This window comes from Heterodontus francisci, chromosome 10, assembly GCF_036365525.1.
Source record: "Heterodontus francisci isolate sHetFra1 chromosome 10, sHetFra1.hap1, whole genome shotgun sequence".
NCBI classification, from domain to species: Eukaryota; Metazoa; Chordata; class Chondrichthyes; order Heterodontiformes; family Heterodontidae; genus Heterodontus; species Heterodontus francisci.
In genome coordinates, this window is record NC_090380.1 from 71,999,616 (window position 1) to 72,017,495 (window position 17,880).

General features: G+C 39.8%; 1 protein-coding gene across 1 annotated transcript in view; it reads left to right on the plus strand.

Annotated features, from left to right (window-relative positions):
• LOC137374520 (prostaglandin F2 receptor negative regulator-like) overlaps nucleotides 1–17,172 on the plus strand; it is a 76,889-nt gene extending 59,717 nt beyond the window's left edge. The window contains exons 5-9 of the mRNA XM_068040727.1: nucleotides 624–1,046; nucleotides 1,572–1,985; nucleotides 6,377–6,484; nucleotides 10,096–10,395; nucleotides 14,171–17,172. Coding sequence (XP_067896828.1) covers nucleotides 624–1,046; nucleotides 1,572–1,985; nucleotides 6,377–6,484; nucleotides 10,096–10,395; nucleotides 14,171–14,334 — 1,409 coding nt within the window. The 3' untranslated portion in view covers nucleotides 14,335–17,172. The remainder of the gene's footprint in view (nucleotides 1–623; nucleotides 1,047–1,571; nucleotides 1,986–6,376; nucleotides 6,485–10,095; nucleotides 10,396–14,170) is intronic.
• Nucleotides 17,173–17,880: the final 708 nt, after the last annotated feature.

Below are 17,880 nucleotides of genomic sequence, written 5' to 3' on the forward strand. Positions count from 1 at the left end.
TCACTTACCTGACTGCTGTCAAAGATTCCGAAAGGATCCCAATGAGGGCCTGCTGCCTAGCAGCGTTGATGCTGGGTTCGGGTGGGAGTTTGGCCTCTCACTCCTCTTTACTGTGGTGCCTGATCAGGCATTGATTTCCAAATTCAGGTACATTTGAACTGAAACATCGATGCAACTGAAACTACAGCTCTAGTGCAAATGTACTGTAACATATACTAAGGGGAGTAGTTTACTAGTAGGCTGGGAGCAGTTGGGCATAATTCTGTATGTTGTCCAACTTTTCTGTTGATTTTGAAATAGCCAAGAGGAAATTGCTTCTGGACCTTAATGGAACTCTTTGAAACTCTGAGAGCTTATTTAGCGTTTCCTTGTGCAAGTGTCACTCTCTGCACGTGCAAACAAGCCTGGAGATCCAGACCATGATATAAAAATACTGTTCTTAAGTTGTTATAACAGGATTTCATGCACTCAACCTATTTGAAAATCCAACTGCAACTTTTTATTTTATTTTTTTTTACAATAGTTACCTGTGGGATCACATGTTAGTAGATCAAACTATATTGGTTAATGCTCATTGTGAGGTCTATGTTTAGGGGTAATCTTTGTTCTAATCGCATCCACAGATCCCATATACACTGTGCAACTAAACTCTAAGAAGGTACCTAGTTCCTCGGGGGAACCGGCTGAGCTTGAGTGCCGGGTGTTGAATTTACAAAATGCAGATGATGTGAAGCTGACTGTGACCTGGTATTTCAACCCAAAAGGGCAGGATGGAGTTGCCAAAGTGAGTGTGCCTATCGCAACAATGGATCAGGATTGGACACTAAAATTGGACAATAAGTATAAGGAGCGAGCAGAAATGGGAGAGATGGTTTTTATGAAGCCTGAGCTACATGCTTTCAAGTTTCAGATACAGCACGCTCTTGTCTCTGATAGAGGAGAATATTTTTGCAATGTTACTGCCTGGATTAAACAACGAGGTGACACATGGCTGAAAAAACAGGAAATCCCTTCAGTCGCTGTTGATATATTTTGGAAAACAGAAGGTAAAATGTTCTTCCAGATTTTTGCAAGGTCTCCTGCTCATTGTTTTGTAAATATGGTGTTTTGCTGTTTTAAAACTACTTTCTTTAAAAACGGAGAACAAAATTGAAATCCTTGGTCTACACTTGTTTGTTACATGCTGTTGTAGACAAGATGGTACTGTTGGCGGATGTTCATTCTGATGTGAACATTATTTTCATTGTTTTGTTTGTTTAAATGGATTAACAGAGGTCAGGTTTTTTTTAATCCACCCTTCCATGCCGCCAACTCCTAAGGAGGTGCCTGGCCTCTGCTTATTTTCCGTGCCCATGTGGCTGATATTGGGAGAACAAGGTGTGGGTTACTGTGGGCACTAACTCTCATCCTACCTGTTCATTGTGCACAATGTCCTGCTCTCTCTAGTTGAATAATTCACGACTAAAGTTAGTGTGTAATGTACGTCATGTATGATGCCTTTAGATCATAGCAGCTGCTGCTTTAGGATTGTCTTTTTAATTGCATTTAATATTATTCCTTTCACTTCTCAGACCCAAGCCTGAGTATTACAGCTACAGAGGAAAAAACAGTATCTACGCGAGGCAACACTTTTGAGATGAGCTGTAGTGTTTCTGCAGAGCATGTTGAAGTTCCTCATTATTCAGTAGCTATAGCAATGAATGAACCAGCTTTTACTGATGCAAAGGACAGCATAAAGCTTATTTCGTTGACTCCAGATTCGGTGGTCAAACTGGAGAGTTGGGACGTCAAGGACAGATCCGAGGATGTTGTTCTGGAAAAAATTGGTAACGAGAAATTCCGCTTCCGGTTGTACAGGACACAGTTTTCTGATGAAGGATCGTATTACTGTATTGTCCAAGCATGGGTTCCAGATACAAATGGAGAGTGGTCTGAAGTAGTTGCAAATTCATCCAACACTGTAGCTGTTGCCTTTAAAACAGCAGGTAGGTCCTGAATTTAATCAATCAATTGACAGTCATCATAGTCATTCACGGAACAGAAGGAGACCATTCAGCCCATCGAACAGCAGATAAATTGTGGTGTACACACCTTTTTAATCATTCAGGTGTGGTGCTACAGAAGACTGCTGACCATGTAACAAAATAGCAGTTTTTATGCGTGGCTGATTTGGTAGTTTAGAATCTGGAAATGTTATAATCTTGGTTACAGTACTGTGGGTGATTGCAAAAGGAGGGAGGAAAATGAAGATGACAAGGGTAACTTGCATTGCCACGTCATGGGCTAAATTGGTAAACTGGCAGAAGCTTAGGAGCAGCTTACCAGGACTTCTCTCAACTAGGAAACCATGGGCAATGTGGAAGATCTACAGAGGGAGTGATAAATGTATTAAATTGGCTAGTTTTTTAATCAAAACCCATCATAATGAATCCTTTAAAAGGATGGAGATATTGCAAATATGCAGTTAAACCTATTTAGTAACTAAGGGAGCATTTTTCTATAATTCATTAGATACTTGATACTTGAAATCTTTTTACAGGAGTGCCCCAACTATTTAACTTTATGCATATCGTGGAGCCCTGAGGGGCCAAATCAAGTTTAAATTCATGTTCCCATTAAGTTGGATATATTTCAAGTTGCTGTAATAACTTGTTTATGTTCCGGTTTTAGGATTTATGCCTCGGGTGGAGGTAAAAGATGGCACTAAATTTCTGCTGGTGTCCTGGCTGATGTTTATCCCTCAGCCAACACCAATAAACCTGATTATTTGGTAATTTATCCCATTGCTGTTTGTGGAACCTTGTGGACCAGTTGCCCACTGTGTTTCCCTACATTATAACAGTGACTACACTTCAAAAGTACTTTAGCTGTGGATCACTTTGGGGAATCATGAAGACACTATATAAATGCAAGTTTCTCCTTCACTGTCTCAAAAATTCAGCAAACAAGTGTGAAATATGAGCCTAAGTAGGACTGAGTTGACTGGACTCTGCCGCATATGCTCCATGGACTGTTGTGACATTGGACTTTTGTAATCGTTGTTTATATAGAATCTGAATTTTCATTTTGTGATGTTGAAATTGTAGTTAAGGTTGTCTAGTTTGTGTCCCCATTTAACCAAATTCTACCAGGGATCCCAGTATTGCCATGTGGACAATCTTTACCTCTATGATCAGCTGTTTTTAAGGAATTGAAGATTTCCATATATTTTGGAAATGTTTTATTTTAGAGTATCTGTTACCCCCTGCCAGGGATTAAGAAGCTCAATGTGGACTTGGAATGTGGTATTGACCTTTCTTTGGTGGGTTGAGAAAGGTAATAATGATGCACAGTGTTGGAGATTTGATGTAAAATGATTTGTTTATGGGTCATGATCCCTAATATGCAGATACCCATTTACTTGCGCTGTTGAAACTTCTGGTATGACCAGAATATATTGCTCAATTCTAGAGTGATTACAGTTCTATCTTGGTTCTTATGATTTTCCCCCTTTGGACCATTAATTTCTTAATATTTTTTTTTAAAGGAAGCCTTAAGCCTTCGCCCCCCCGCCCACCCACCCCCCCCCCCAACCCAAATCCCTGGCCTCCACTACTCCATTTTTTCGTTTTTCATTATTTTCCAATTCCATCTCCTCTTTCCTACTTTTCTTTTTGTCTTGATTTGAAGTGTAAATGTTGCATCTATATTTTCAAAAAAAAAACTATCTCTTTTCCTGCATTCAGCTGTGTAAAATCACCATCTGTTCATTCCATCAAATTTGACTCTTTTGTGATTTATCTTGGAATTCAATTTTTTTTTAATTAATAAGAAAAACAACAATCAAAAGTATTAAAATAAAAGCAAAATACTGCGGATGCTGGAAATCTGAAATAAAAACAAGAAATGCTGGAACCACTCAGCAGGTCTGGCAGCATCTGTGGAAAGAGAAGCAGAGTTAACATTTCGGGTCAGTGACCCTTCTTCAGAACTAGCAAATATTAGAAATGTCAAAGGTTATAAACAAGTGAGGCGGGGGTGGGGCAAGAGATAACAAAGGAGAAGGTGTAGATTGGACAAGGCCACATAGCTGCCCAGAAGGTCATGCAGCAAAGGCAAACAATATGTTAATAGTGTGTTGAAAGACACACCATTTGTACAGATAGGGTGTTAATGGACTGAAGATTGAACAGCAGCAAGTACAAACATGAAAAAAAAACAGTGGGTAAGCAAACTGAACAAACTAAGATGAAATGAAATAAACAAAAAAACAAATTGTATAAAAGAAAAAATAACTAAAAATAAAAGTAAAATGCTCTGAAATTATTGAACTCATAGTTCAGTCCAGCAGGCTGTAGTGTGCCTAATCGGTAAATGAGATGCTGTTCCTCGAGCTTGCGTTGATGTTCACTAGAACACTGCAGCAAGCCCAGGATAGAGATGTGAGCATGAGAGAAGGGGGGAGTGTTGAAATGGCAAGCAACTGAAAGCTCGGGGTCCTGCTTGCGGACTGAGCGGAGGTGTTCCTCAAAGCGGTCACCCAGTCTGTGTTTCGTCTCCCCAATGTAGAGGAGACCATATTGTGAGCAGCGAATACAGTATACTACATTGAAAGAAGTACAAGTAATTCACTGCTTCACCTGAAAGGAGTGTTTGGGGCCTGGGATAGTGAGGAGAGAGGAGGTAAATGGGCAGGTATTACATCTCCTGCGATTGCAGGGGAAGGTGCCATGGGACGGGGACGAGGTGGTGGGGTTAATGGAGGAATGGACCAGGGTGTCGCCGAAGGAACGATCCCTTCGGAATGCTGACTGGAAGGGAGGGGAAGATGCGTTTGGTAGTGGCATCACGCTGGAGGTGACGGAAATAGCGGAGGATGATCCTTTGGATAATGGAGGCTGATGGGGTGGAAAGTGAGGACAAGGGGAACCCTGTCACGGTTCTGGGAGGGAGGGGAAGGGGTGAGGGTAGAGGTGTGGGAAATGGGCCGGACACAACTGAGGGCCCTATCAACAACAGTGGGGGGGAATCCTCAATCAAAAGTCCTAGCAGGGCTTCCACATGAATAAAATGTTTTAAACTAATCTTAGTATATTTTAGTGAAATGTTTGGGTGGTGGGGGTGGGGGTGGGGGGGACGGGGGGTGGGCGCAGAGGGAGATAAGTTGGGAACAGTTGGCATTTCAAATATGTTGATTTGGTAAAAACAGTGCAGTTGATCACACAAATTTTACTTGTATTTCATGAGTGATCAAAGATTCTAAATGATTAATCCAGCTTCTACTTTACCAGCATCTTCAGTGTACTGTGTTGAAACCTATAATATAAACTAGGATTTGTTTTGAGACTAACTGTATTCCTGCAATAATTACTGTTGCATTTGCTTCAGGTTCCTGAATTTTGATTTCAGGTGGCCATGTGTAATTGTACCCTATTCTGACATTTCAGCTCTACATTAGTTTAGGTTATGCATTATTTTTAGGTTCTCTGCATCAATTCATATAGTTTCAGTTTTAGCAGTCCAGCTTAGCTTTTATAGGGGAATATTCTGCATAGTGAAATTCTTTGTTGGCATATCATTTAATACAGAGGATTAATGGATATGCGATTTTAATCGGGTCGCAGCCACGAATCCTGAAAGGTCCCAGGTTTTGTTTTTTTTTCCCACTGCTACATTAGGGTTATAAGTGTGGTTTACCATGGTGCTATGAAGTTCAAATTAATTAGTTACTGATTCGAATCAGGTTGGTCTCTTCATCTCTGAGAGCTTTTAATTTAGCCGAAATGGAGAAAATAAAAACGTTCTGATACAGGATTATATTATGTCGAATGTTAGAACATTGCTCTGACACAATAGGTTAAGATATCACCTGTGACACCAAGTTGTACAGATCGGAAGTTCTAGGTTCAATTTTCAGTTTGTTCTGAGTCTGCCACAGGACTGGGCTTGGTTGCAAGGCCCTACATAGTTCAATAGCTTTCTGACAATCCCTATCCACAAAACACTATTTAAAAAGTGTCCTTCATAATTTTGGATGGGGGTTATCGATGAAGGGACACTTTGTTTTTAATGAAGTGTTGTAGACCTGCCAGTATTGACAGAACTGTATGTCAGCAAGAATTTAGTCCCTTCAGGACAGTATGGGAGAAAAAGTGTTAAAATAAAAATTAGTAATTTCACTTTTGGTGATCTGGGTTTAATGCTACCCAACCACAGGGAGTGAATCTTCCCTCTTTAATTTCTGACTGTTCAGCTCATAAGTTATATATGTAAAGTATTTTCTATCCACCTTCTAATAAGTTCAGTTCCAAAGTTTAAAACTGCACTTAAATTTATTACTGAGTGTAATAAAATAAGCTATTGCTTGTGTATTAACCTGTCTCACCTTGCTCTGTAGCTCCTCGGTTTAATGTGACTTTGCACTCCGAGAAACCTAATGTGCACCAGGGCGAGACTGTGGAAATGAACTGCACTGTTGACCTGTTGGATATACCTAACAACTCAGGTAATTTTAGAAATGTTATCACAGGTCCATTTTACCAAGAATACCTTCTGAAGGGCCTGTGGCTTCAAGCTGGTTGTATTTGAAATCTTGAGGCAGTCATGGTGAGTACTTCCACTTAACAGCTGCTGCTGTTCATGAATCTGCTGTGGCTTCTTTTCATACAGCCCCACCCCTCTCCTCTTGCTGTGTGTATGTATGTGTTACAATGAAAAAAGACAACTTACTGAAGCAATAGTACTCTTCATTCTTTAATGTGGGTTCCCACCCTATGTACTATAATTAGGGACCAAGCAATAAGATTCTTGAATTCTGTCAATAAAGTCCTGCATCCAAAATGAAATTTTAAAATTTTTAAAAGTTGATGGAACAGTGTGATGGGGCAGAAGGTTCTAACTGATTTTATTCTGGTGTGGCAGAGGTAATTGAAGTGAGCTGTGGCTCTATTCAAGAGAAAATTGAAATTTAAACCGGTTTTAAAAAAAAAGTAACTTTAAATAAGACAGTGTTTTCTAACTTGATCTCTATTGGCAAACAGTTGGAGAGAAAAATATGAAATGGGGGATTGTATCGGGGGAGAGAGATCCTGTGGTATATTAGAGATGAGAATCCTTTTTTAAAAAAAAATTCTCCTTTTCTTCCTGGTGTGACTGTTCCTTTGGATCAGTATTTGTGATGCATAGTGATGCATAGTGTTGCACTGTTGGTAAGTCATCATTTTCTTTTCAGTGAATCTAATGGTTTAGTGAATCGTATTTTAAAATGAACATTGTGGCCTGCAGGCCCATGCCAGTTAACAGTTCATGGCACTCTTGTGCAGAATAGCATTGGAATATTATTTTCACATGAAGTAGTTTCCTGTACAACTCTCCCCTCCCCCTCCCTGGTAAAACCTTGTTTCAAAGGTCATTTAAAATACTTCCTCAGTGAGAGGGGCGGTTGCACCTGTTTGTGGTATTCCTCAAGCAGCCTCATAGATACTGACTCCTTTCTGGAGAGGTATACAACACTAGATGTCCTTCTACTCCTATCTTATTTCCACTTTTAGTGGAACCAATGAGCAGAGTGTGTAGTGTAAATGTCTATGACTGAGAATTTTACAGAAGCTTTTGACTTTTGACCTAATTTTGAGTGAGTTTAATCACTCCTGCACTATGTTACAACCAGGTGAGAAAGGTGTCTAGGGGTCCCTTTCAGCCTTCACCTGGTCTTACTGTAACAGGGTTTTATTTTAAACACACCGTGTTTTAGCTCCCCCTTGGTGAATTCTTGTTCACTGCTTTCCAATTATAAGGCAAAGAAATTAGCACAAACAGGCTTTCTTAGGTTTAAAGAAGAAAGATTGAAATTTATTAAAACTTAAACTCTAATTCAGTTGACGCCTACGGATACACGACACGCCCAGGCTAGCGTGCATACGCAATACACACATGCAAATAGAGACAGAAAAGAGCAGAAGAAAAATGAAGTGGAAAGTTTTGAGGCAATCTCTGAAGAGGTTTTTTGTTATGTTTCGAGCTCGCTATAGTCCTTGCTTGTAGGTAGATCTTGCTTTTCATGTTGTTCTTGAGCCTTGTTCACCGTAGGAGGACATTTTTCTCTTGGGGTTCATGTGTCTTCAATGGATTCCGAAACTGGTGAGAAAGAGATGGGAGGAAACAGGAGAGAGATGTTCAGGCCAGGAGCAAACAGCTTTGAGTTCAAATTCTCTGTGGCAAGTTCAAAAAAACCTGCAACAGCCAGTTAGTCATGTGACCAGCTGGCCTAATCACTCCTGGCCCTTGTAGATTGTCTTATCCTAGCAGACCTTGGAATGTCTCCTCTACACACACTGCCTGGTGATCAAAGGTCCGTTGTGGGTTAAATTGGAGCAGGGAATAGCCCCCTTGTCCTTTTAAGTACTGTCAATATGCTATAATGTCTTTCCAGCCAGTCTGGCAGCCTTTGTAATAGGCCTTCTCCTCTTCCCAGCAACAGTTTGAATTTTAATGCCCATGCGGTGAAATTACTATGCATCATTCTTGGCAGGTGGGGGGCCTGCATGACAGCTAAGTAATCTATTTGAGCTCCCATACTGATTTTTTTTAACTTTCAAAATACACATGACTTTAATAAAACTTCCAAAATTAACTTTCTACTAATGCAAAATACATAAAACCATACATTTCAGTTTAGCAGCTGGATAGTTAAAATCTGTGACATGAGCAAGCTGGAGCTTATTCAGTGCAATATTAACACGTCTGCCCATAATTTACTTCAAAGTAGCAGTGAAGCTCACGGCGCTCAGCGCTACCTATGCGCCACATGCTGCTACAACTTCAGGTGAGAGCAGGTGCAGAATTGAACACACAAATCCCAAACTTGCTGTCTTCGATGTGCCGCTCCCTGTTAGCATCTCAAAAATGGCTTGAGGTTGATCTACTTTCACAGTGGATTAAACTAAAGTTGCATTGGAAATTTAGACCTGTTCTGAAGTGAAGCCAGGGAGTCTGTTTCGGAGCCAGTTAAGGTTCATGCATACATAATTAAGCCTGGATTAGCTATCCGATCCTTTTTTAACAATGTGCCAATTACTAATTACTTGCTAATGAACCTTTCTGGCACCAAAAAATAACTATTACAATTGCGACTTGTTCCTTCAGGTTTTTAATTTAAGTTTTATTTTAGAAATGTGAAATTTAAAATTAAAACACATTTTCATTTGTCCTTGTCTTTTTTTTCTCTGTGTTAATACAGTCTTTCTTCCCCTCTCTTTCTCTTTTGTACCTGATTTGACATTGAAGTCGCCCACTTTAATTTTCACTTCCTTCTCTGTCTTTCCTCTGTTTATTTCACAATGCTTCAGTCAGATTGGTTAGGATATGCACAGTTGCTTACCCGGTTCACTCAGATCCCAGATGCCTGCTTTCTCTCACTGACTTTCAGCTCACTCTTTCAACAACTTGTCATGCAAAATATCTCTCCAGGCAAGGGCAAATCTCCTTAATGGCAGCAAATTATGGTCCAATGTATTGCAGTGCAAGACTCCCCTTTCACCAGAAAGTTCTATTACTGTGACTGCTTTATGTGCCTGAACATTGATGCTGTTCTAGTCATAAAATGGGCAACAACATACCCTTAACCTAGTTGTGTCCCTTGAATCCATATCATTTTGTATTGTCATGAAGTGTTGGTGAAAAACATTTTCTGAGCATGACTTGGTTTTCTTGGCCTCCTTGCAGGGAAATACTAACATTCTCTTGACCTCCCCTCACTCTGCCAGCATAACAGACTAATATATTTTGTGTGTGTGTGTGTCTCTCTCTCTCTCTCTCATATTAAAGCAATCCATTTTGATTGCAATCTTTAAGGATTACTCTAATCCTTTGAGTGCTGAGTCTTTAACTTCAAAAAAAAATCAGAATTTCTTTGACACAACCTAAAAAATTAGTTTTCTAATCATGAAACAAGCTGTACAATATTTCTCTCACACTGTGTTTAATACAAAATGGAGAAAGATGTAAATTTTACTGCATGGGAAGGTAGTGCAACTCTTAAGAGTTGAATTTAAATATGTTCATGATTATAATGGACTATTCATTAATCCAAATTTGATTTATTGATCTTCCTCCTAGATGTCTTGTATGAAGTAGAATGGTTTTTGATCCAACAGTTCTTTAACACAACACAAAGTCCTCTGGTGTTAGTAGATCAGAGGTCAGTGGTGACACATCTGAAAGACATTAGCTCCAGTGACATCAGTGTTGAACGTACAAGCGCGCATGAATTCCGTCTCCGAGTACACTGTTCTGGGAAGAATGTTGCTGGGAATTATTTCTGCAAAGTAACACCTTGGATAAAATCAGAGACTGGACTGTGGCAGAAAATGCCACCACAGCAATCCAACTCGCTTTCCATACGTGTTGATATTTCAGGTTAGTTTTTGGTTTTGTTCATTGGGCAAAATTGAAGTGCATTGTTCTTCAATGTGGTTAGGGCTGTTTTCCAGGTTTCCTCGGGGTTTTTCATTAAAAAAAAATCCAAATGAAACTGGGAGAGGGAAGGAATTCAGATTGTTAAATTAATTTATGGACATGTTGCTTTGTTCAAAAACTGTGCAATATTATTTGAAGCAAATGGAGAAGTATAATTTTTGACTTTCATTGGGTACTGTAAATGAGATGCATCTTTCTATATAAAATTATATGTCCAGGTTCATGCTGACAGGTGCACAGCAACAAAGTAAGATTCTTAATTGGGGAATTGGACGTTTTTGCCAATCAACAAAAAATTACAAATGTCAATTTGTCAAAATTAATTTTAAAAGCTGAATGCTAAAATTGTGATGAACTACTTATTCTGTTCTCCTTGCTCTCATTTACACTTTTTAATGTAAGTTATGCCCTTCTGAAAGCATAGTCTGTTTCTTTGTGTGAATCTAGAGTGAAACTTTGCAGGCTATTCGACTGTTGATGGCATCACAGTCCAATTCTTTACCCAATGTTCAGATACTCGTCTTTTCCAGATGGGTCACTAGATGGTGTTATGACCAAGGTGGGAGGAGTGCACTGTTAATTCAGTCCCACTTCTCCACAGGTCACAGCATATCAATAAATTTTCCCACTTACCCGAAACAGCCAATTAGTTACTCTTTGTCCCCAGAATAAAGAACACCAACCAGGTTTCTTTAATAAACAACAAAATTATCCATTTATTGGTTATGACTTGGTTTTATAATAATGAAGTAAATATATATATAGGAATTGAGATATTAAAGCTCTTTTTTTTTTCCTAGCCCTCGCGCACACGCACATACATCCAAAAATCAGTTAATCCAAAAAGATGGATTTTTGTTTACAGCTGTTTCAAAGGAATAAAAAGAATCTTAAATTGCAGTGATCTGGAAGGAAGTTCTTTGGTTTGGCGAGGTGTCTGAGAGTCGAATAGTTGGCTGCCACTCGAAATCTTTCCAGGCGAGATTGAACAGTCTGGGTTGGGTAGGCGTTCAAAGAAAATCAACAGTAGAAGGCTTCATATGGGTCTTCCATCAGGGGTATAGCAATAGGTGTCCGTTCTCGCACTCGATGCAAAAGTACTTTTAAAGATGCAAAGTTTTTGCAAATATTCAGCGTTTCTTCAAAAAACGCAGGAGGCAACAGTACCACTTCATACAAGCTTTTGCTTTTCGAGAGCAAAGAGTCTTAACAAAGAAGTAATACTTGTCTGGTTCTTTTCCTGATCTCTTGGCAAGTCCATCTCAAATTCCAATTGCCTGCTTTTGTCCAAATCCACTGGCTTTTAAAGTTCAAAATGAAACTGTAATTTTCCAGAAACAAGTTACATGGCCACCATAAATCACTCCTTTGTCACTTGCTTGTAAACTTTTTTTATTTCCAAAATATGCTTTATTCATAAACTGCAAAAAGTACATTACCAAACAGTTCCAAAAAGCACAAAGTCAAAAAATGCAAGGAGTGCAAAAGAGATCAGTTTCCTTCAATACAGGAGTGAGTTGCCTCACAACCCTTCCATTTCATTTTACATGCTATGTACATTTTACAGCAAACCAAATATTCTCTGGATACAGTTGAGGGGTTTTTCATTGGTCCAGCCCCTCAGTTCACCTTGGGAGGTACCTTACACAGTGGTCTTTCCCCATTGAGCCTTTGCCGCGGCTGCCCCAAGCTTTAGTGCGTCCCTCAGCACGCAGTCCTGGACCATGGAATGTGCCAGTCCGCAACATTCTGTTGTGGATAACTCTTTGCGCTGGAAGACCACGTTTCGGGCAGACCAAGCGGTGTCTTTCACCAAATTGATAGTCCTCCAGCAGCAGTTGATGTTTGTCTCAGTGTGCGTCCCTGGGAACAGCCCGTAGAGCACAGACTCCTGTTAGAGCTGCTTGGGATGAACCTTGACCAGAACCACTGCATCTCTTTCCACACTTGTTTTGCAAAGACACATTCCAGAAAGAGGTGGACGACCGTCTCTTCCCCACCACAGCCACTTCGTGGGCATTGTGCAGAGGGTGTGAGACTCTGGGCGTGCAGCAAGGATCTGACAGGGAGGGCTCTTCTCATCACCAGCCAAGCTAGATCTTGCTGCTTTGTTTGAAAGTTCTGGTGATGAGGCATTCCGCCAATCACTTGCTTGTAAACATCTGTCCCTTTAGGTCAGAAAACAACCTCCCTGTTGGGTTCTTTGTGAGCAGGTGTTTTCCAGTAACTGTTTACATTCCACTCTCAGGTCAAACTCAGTCTCAAACCTTTTTCTTTTTAAAGAACCACAAAGTTCAACCATCTCCAGATGATTCAATGGAACTGAAATCCTTTACAGTTTTTTAAAATATAGAATCCCAAGTTTTAGTACAAAAATGGAAATCCTCTTAACAATGGCAAACAGGAGTAATAACCCTTTTTAATTACTTTTCCTCTTCTTTCCTACCATGAGGTCACTGAAGCCCATCATAGCACGTGGCTGAAAATAACTAAAAATATAGACCAAGGTTCAAGTCTGGAGCCTCCTGGCCTGTAGGGTTTGGTGTAAAACCAAGCAGTATCTTTAAATATTAGGTGATTAGGAAAAGCTCTTCATTCACTTCAGAACACAAAGATTGACCTCCAAGGGCAGGTTTGGCAGATACAGTTGGCCCTTGTGTCAGCAATTGTCTGTTGGCCTTTTTGGCGTTAGTAAGGCAATAACATTTATAATAGCTGGGGACACAATTACGAAGTGCCTTTTATAAATAAGCAAAGATCACTGGTTAAGGTCAAAATATTTAGATTCCTTATGACATCTATGCATGGTTAACTCTAGGCAGAATGCAGTGTTTGTGATTCACCCTTTGCTAACTAAGGAGAGATTTTCCTTGTCCATGAAAATTGGATTGTCCCGATGCAGCAAATGCTAGAAAATCGAGCAGATTGGAATGCGTGTCTGTAAGATTTTCTTCAATTAATATAAATATTGGAAAGCTGTGTGGTAGTTTTGCAAGAATGTGTTCCAACCCAACCAATTTTCTGGAATTCATTGTGCCCTGGCAGGCCAGTGCATTAGGGTGCTTGCTAATGGTGGAATATCTCCTTTTTTGTGTTTGTCTATTTTGAGGTTATGTCATCCTGAAGGCAATTAAGCAGTGTTGTCAAGAGAAGGTTTCTATGACAACACAGTAATTGCTCATCTTGTGAAAGTAAACATGTAATAAAAGCTGGTTTGATTACATGGCTTAGATTTCTTGCAGCTGTGACACAACATGGATACTGAGCTGAGAAACAGAAGATAAAGTAACATAATCCTCACATTTATGGCATACAACCACAAAGTAGATTCTCCTCAATTATGTTTCTCAGTGATTTTTGCGGTGGTGCTTTTCCAAGGATAAAAATAGCCTTTAGATAAAGGTAGCCTGTCTGACAATGCATCCATTTAGTTTGTATCTATGAACATAGACAGAGATGGGTCAAATAGCCTCCTTTTAACCCTAATTATATTTAAGTTTAATTGAAAATGAGGCATAAAGGCTGTATTAACGACCAAGGGAATGATCAAATAGCTGAGGAGTGAATAGAAGTAGGGATCAAAAATACAATACTGGACTAATATGGTGCTAGAATGGAAAATGAGTATTTGCATAATGCAGCAAGGAACATATACTAATTGCATTTTTCTGAATTTTTTTTTCACTCTTGTACCTCTCCCTTTCTTTCCCTCTAGTGCTAGATTCCTTTAAGATGCCTTTGATATATGGGATTGGCATTGCCTTATTAATTGGAATTCTCGCCTGTACAATTGGATATTGTGCTTCTCGATACTGCTCTGGGGAGCAAATTGGAGGAAAATTTGAGCAACACAGATTAATCCAGATGAGCACAGACTGACGATCTCTTGCAGTGTTGCAGGAGTGAGCGTTGGATGAACTACCGAAACTACCTACGCTCTGCAATTTGGGGAGGAGTAAAGCAGATGTTGAGGTGTCCGATGTCTTTTTAGAATGTTACCATGTGCAATGATTGTAAAAAAAATTTTGAAAGCCATGTTCAGATTTTTGAGTGGGGTAAAAATACTTCGTGGGAATGTCAGTGTGATTTTGTTAATTATTTTTTAAGTGCAGTAAATGATGCTATGGAGATACTGCCAATGTTTCTCAACATCTGCCCATCTCTGTGGAGAAGATCCAACTCCAGCCACGTCTCCTTGGTCTCTGCTGGTCAGTCACTATTACTGTGGTTTCAAATTATTGGCGTGGGGGTGTAAACGGAACATCATTCTCTGGATGGTAATGTAGATGGGGATTTGTTCTGTGAATGCAAGCTCAAAATTATAGTGAACTACGATGGAATTAATTCGAGCAGAGTGCCAAATTCTGCCAGCTTGCTTAAAAAGGCTAAAGTCAATAGAATAAACAGAATGTTAACACCGTTCTGGAATAGTCTTTCATTTTGGACAGAAGACTGTGGCTCGAAAGAAGACGAGTGGTTTCACTGCCAAGGACTAAAATGGGCTGTAACACAAGAGGTATTTTTGGGATGATTTACAGGGAGGGCCGAGGTTCCATTATAAATGATGCATTCCCAAGCCACTATTGAGAGAAAAATTGTGAAACTTTTTATTGCTGTCTTTGAGCATGCATGGGTTGAAATTTACACTGGAGAATATTGCTCTTGACATAGTCCACTCCAGTACAGCACGATTCAAGCTGATCTTGGTATGCAGCACCTATTTTTTACATCAATATAGTTACTGTGTAAATTTAAGCTGATATTACAATTAGATGCAGTTGTAAAGATAAAAATGCAGCCTAAATTGTTAGCTGATTGCTGCTGGGCTGGCACTGATTGATAAGTTGGGGCAAGTGATTCAGTGTGGGATAACGTCACGCAATAAATCACATTTTTTACACTTACTGCATATGACATACTTCTTGTTCTTTGACTACTGTATTTTTTTGTTATCAAAAAAATAGTCCAGAGGCACTGAAAAGGCTGATTTCTGAACTGTTAGGAATTATTGACCAAAACTGTGATCCATCTCCCAGTCCTGGATTTGCACTTGCAAGACCAGTCAGTGGAAGAGCACTTTGTCCCTGGCTAAACAGTTCTAAACTACACACGCACTTCTAGTTTCACCACACCGTTTTAATACTGATGCTGGAGAGAGGGACAGAATGAGGAATCTTTTATAGATTGCCTCTTCCTCCCATTTTGTACACCAAGTAGGCAATTGGGGAACTAGGTCAATGGCTCTATTTCCCTCCTCTATAACTGACCTAAATTAGGTGCTGTGTGGTGCAAAAATGAAATTGGAGAAGGAGGCCTGCTGCTGCATGCCTGCCCCTACCAGCACTACCATGGATTTTCCTCACACCCTAGCTGGGAAGGCAGCTGGCTGCCCTTTCATTACCTCATCACATTAATGATGGCAGAGAGATGAAATCCAGGAAACCCATCCAATTTTCTTCGATTGTTGCTACAGATGCTGATCTCCGTGACTGGCAGGAGAGAATGGCAGTGGGGGGGGGAGGGGGCGGAAGCTGTATAAATTTTGAGGTAGCATTGCAAGGCTTGTTGAAACTGCTTTTTTGGAGAGTGAGCCCTGTAGTGGAAGCCTCTCCTTCTCCTTGGGCCCTGTAACCTTGCTAACTGCATGTAGCAGGATTGCTGGATCATCGCTGTCTCCCGGCAGCAGCAGGCTCCCTTTTGCCGGCAGGAACTCTGCCCTGCATCGATTTTAAACCATTCCATTCTGTTGAAATGGAAGCCCAGCCTCAAATTCCCCTTAGAGAATGAACCCAACCTGGATGAAAATCCAGATTTGAATATTTGCTTGTGGAACAGTACAATGGCTACACACTGCTGACCCCTCACTTGCAGGATAAATGATGCATGGTAGTTAACTGCTTCTACGGGAGAAATCAATTGAGTACAACACAGGTCTTCTATTGCCTCCAGCACATGCTACGAAGCAGAACATTTCTTTGTGCTTGGGGCGTGTATGCATTTTTGTTCTGTACGAGTTAGTGAACAAGCTAGGTGCCAAAATCACTTAGTGGGAATTGCTAATGCAATACTACAAAAAATCTTAAGTATTTAATTGACTGAAACGCACTTCAGTAAAAATTAGAATTTTTGCTTAAAATATTGTTGTAAAGTAGTGGCTTTTTAATGATGGCACTTAAATGTATAACTAACTCTTCACAACCACTGACCTGAGTTCCAGTTGTTCGCTCAGTCAATTTCTCCTGTTTAAATTTTTTTTTTAAAACCATGGGAATTGTAACTCCCTACATATAGACCCTTAGAAGTGTGTACCAGACTTAGTGGCAAGACAGTTGTTGACTGACCTTATGTATTCAAGTATTTCCTGTTCAGATTTCCAAATTGTGCAGTTTTATCATATATTTTGTCAAATCAGTTATTTAGACGATGGAATAAACCAGCTATCCATCGTGAAACATGCCACTGTTGGGATTTATCTCATGATGGAAGTTGCTGGCATATTGTAGGCACTGGAGCTGAGATCGAAGGCAGATGTTTGGGACCTTCAAATTTCTGTCCCTAAATTTGTTTTGTTTGGAACATGTCATTTTCTGGTGGCTTTGCTGCTGACACTTGGAATGTGACACAAGGATGGTGTTTTCTGTCTGTCTTTGAGGAAGCAACATTTTAAATCCTTAAGCTGATCAATCCATGAAACCGAGCCTGTTTAGGAAAGACCCAGATGTACAGTGAATGTGTTTTACAGCATGTATGATGGGTGGTGACTGAAGGAAAACATTAATCCAGTTTGAACCATCTGAGTTCTTTATTTTGTTTACTTCAGATGCCATTTTGCAATTCAAGTTTATTCTGTGATGGTTTAGATGTCACACTAGTAGTAGTGTTAGAAAATATCTAATAGAAAAGGTTTTCATTGTCAGAGCTAAATAGCAGGGGTGTATGCAGCCAGTTTAAAATTGGCCACACTTTCAAAGGATGCCCACTAGCATGCACGTTTCTGAGGGAATCAATCTGTAACTTCACAACTGCTAAATTTTTAATCTTATCTCTTTCCTCTCCCATACGTCTAGGCTTTGAGTGCTTTCCTGTCACAGTACAGAGCTTGGATTGTAGATAGGAAACCCACTCTGATACGACATGGCGGTGTTTGAAAAAAAAAACACATTTTCCTAAATAATTTCTTGAAATATTATTTCTGCTCTTAAAAGGGTCTACCATTCTCTTCAGGGTACTGATCTGTTGAAAATTTATTTTGGACTTGGGAGATGTCATAAATACATTCCAAGTGAGCTGTATCCTTCTGGCTCTTGCTTTGCACATAAGTGACAAGTCAAAATGACAAAATTTGTTAAACTAAAATTCTTAAAACATGCAAACTCTTAGCAACATTTCAACTTTTAAAAAAAAAAAAGTTTAAACTTCCTCCTG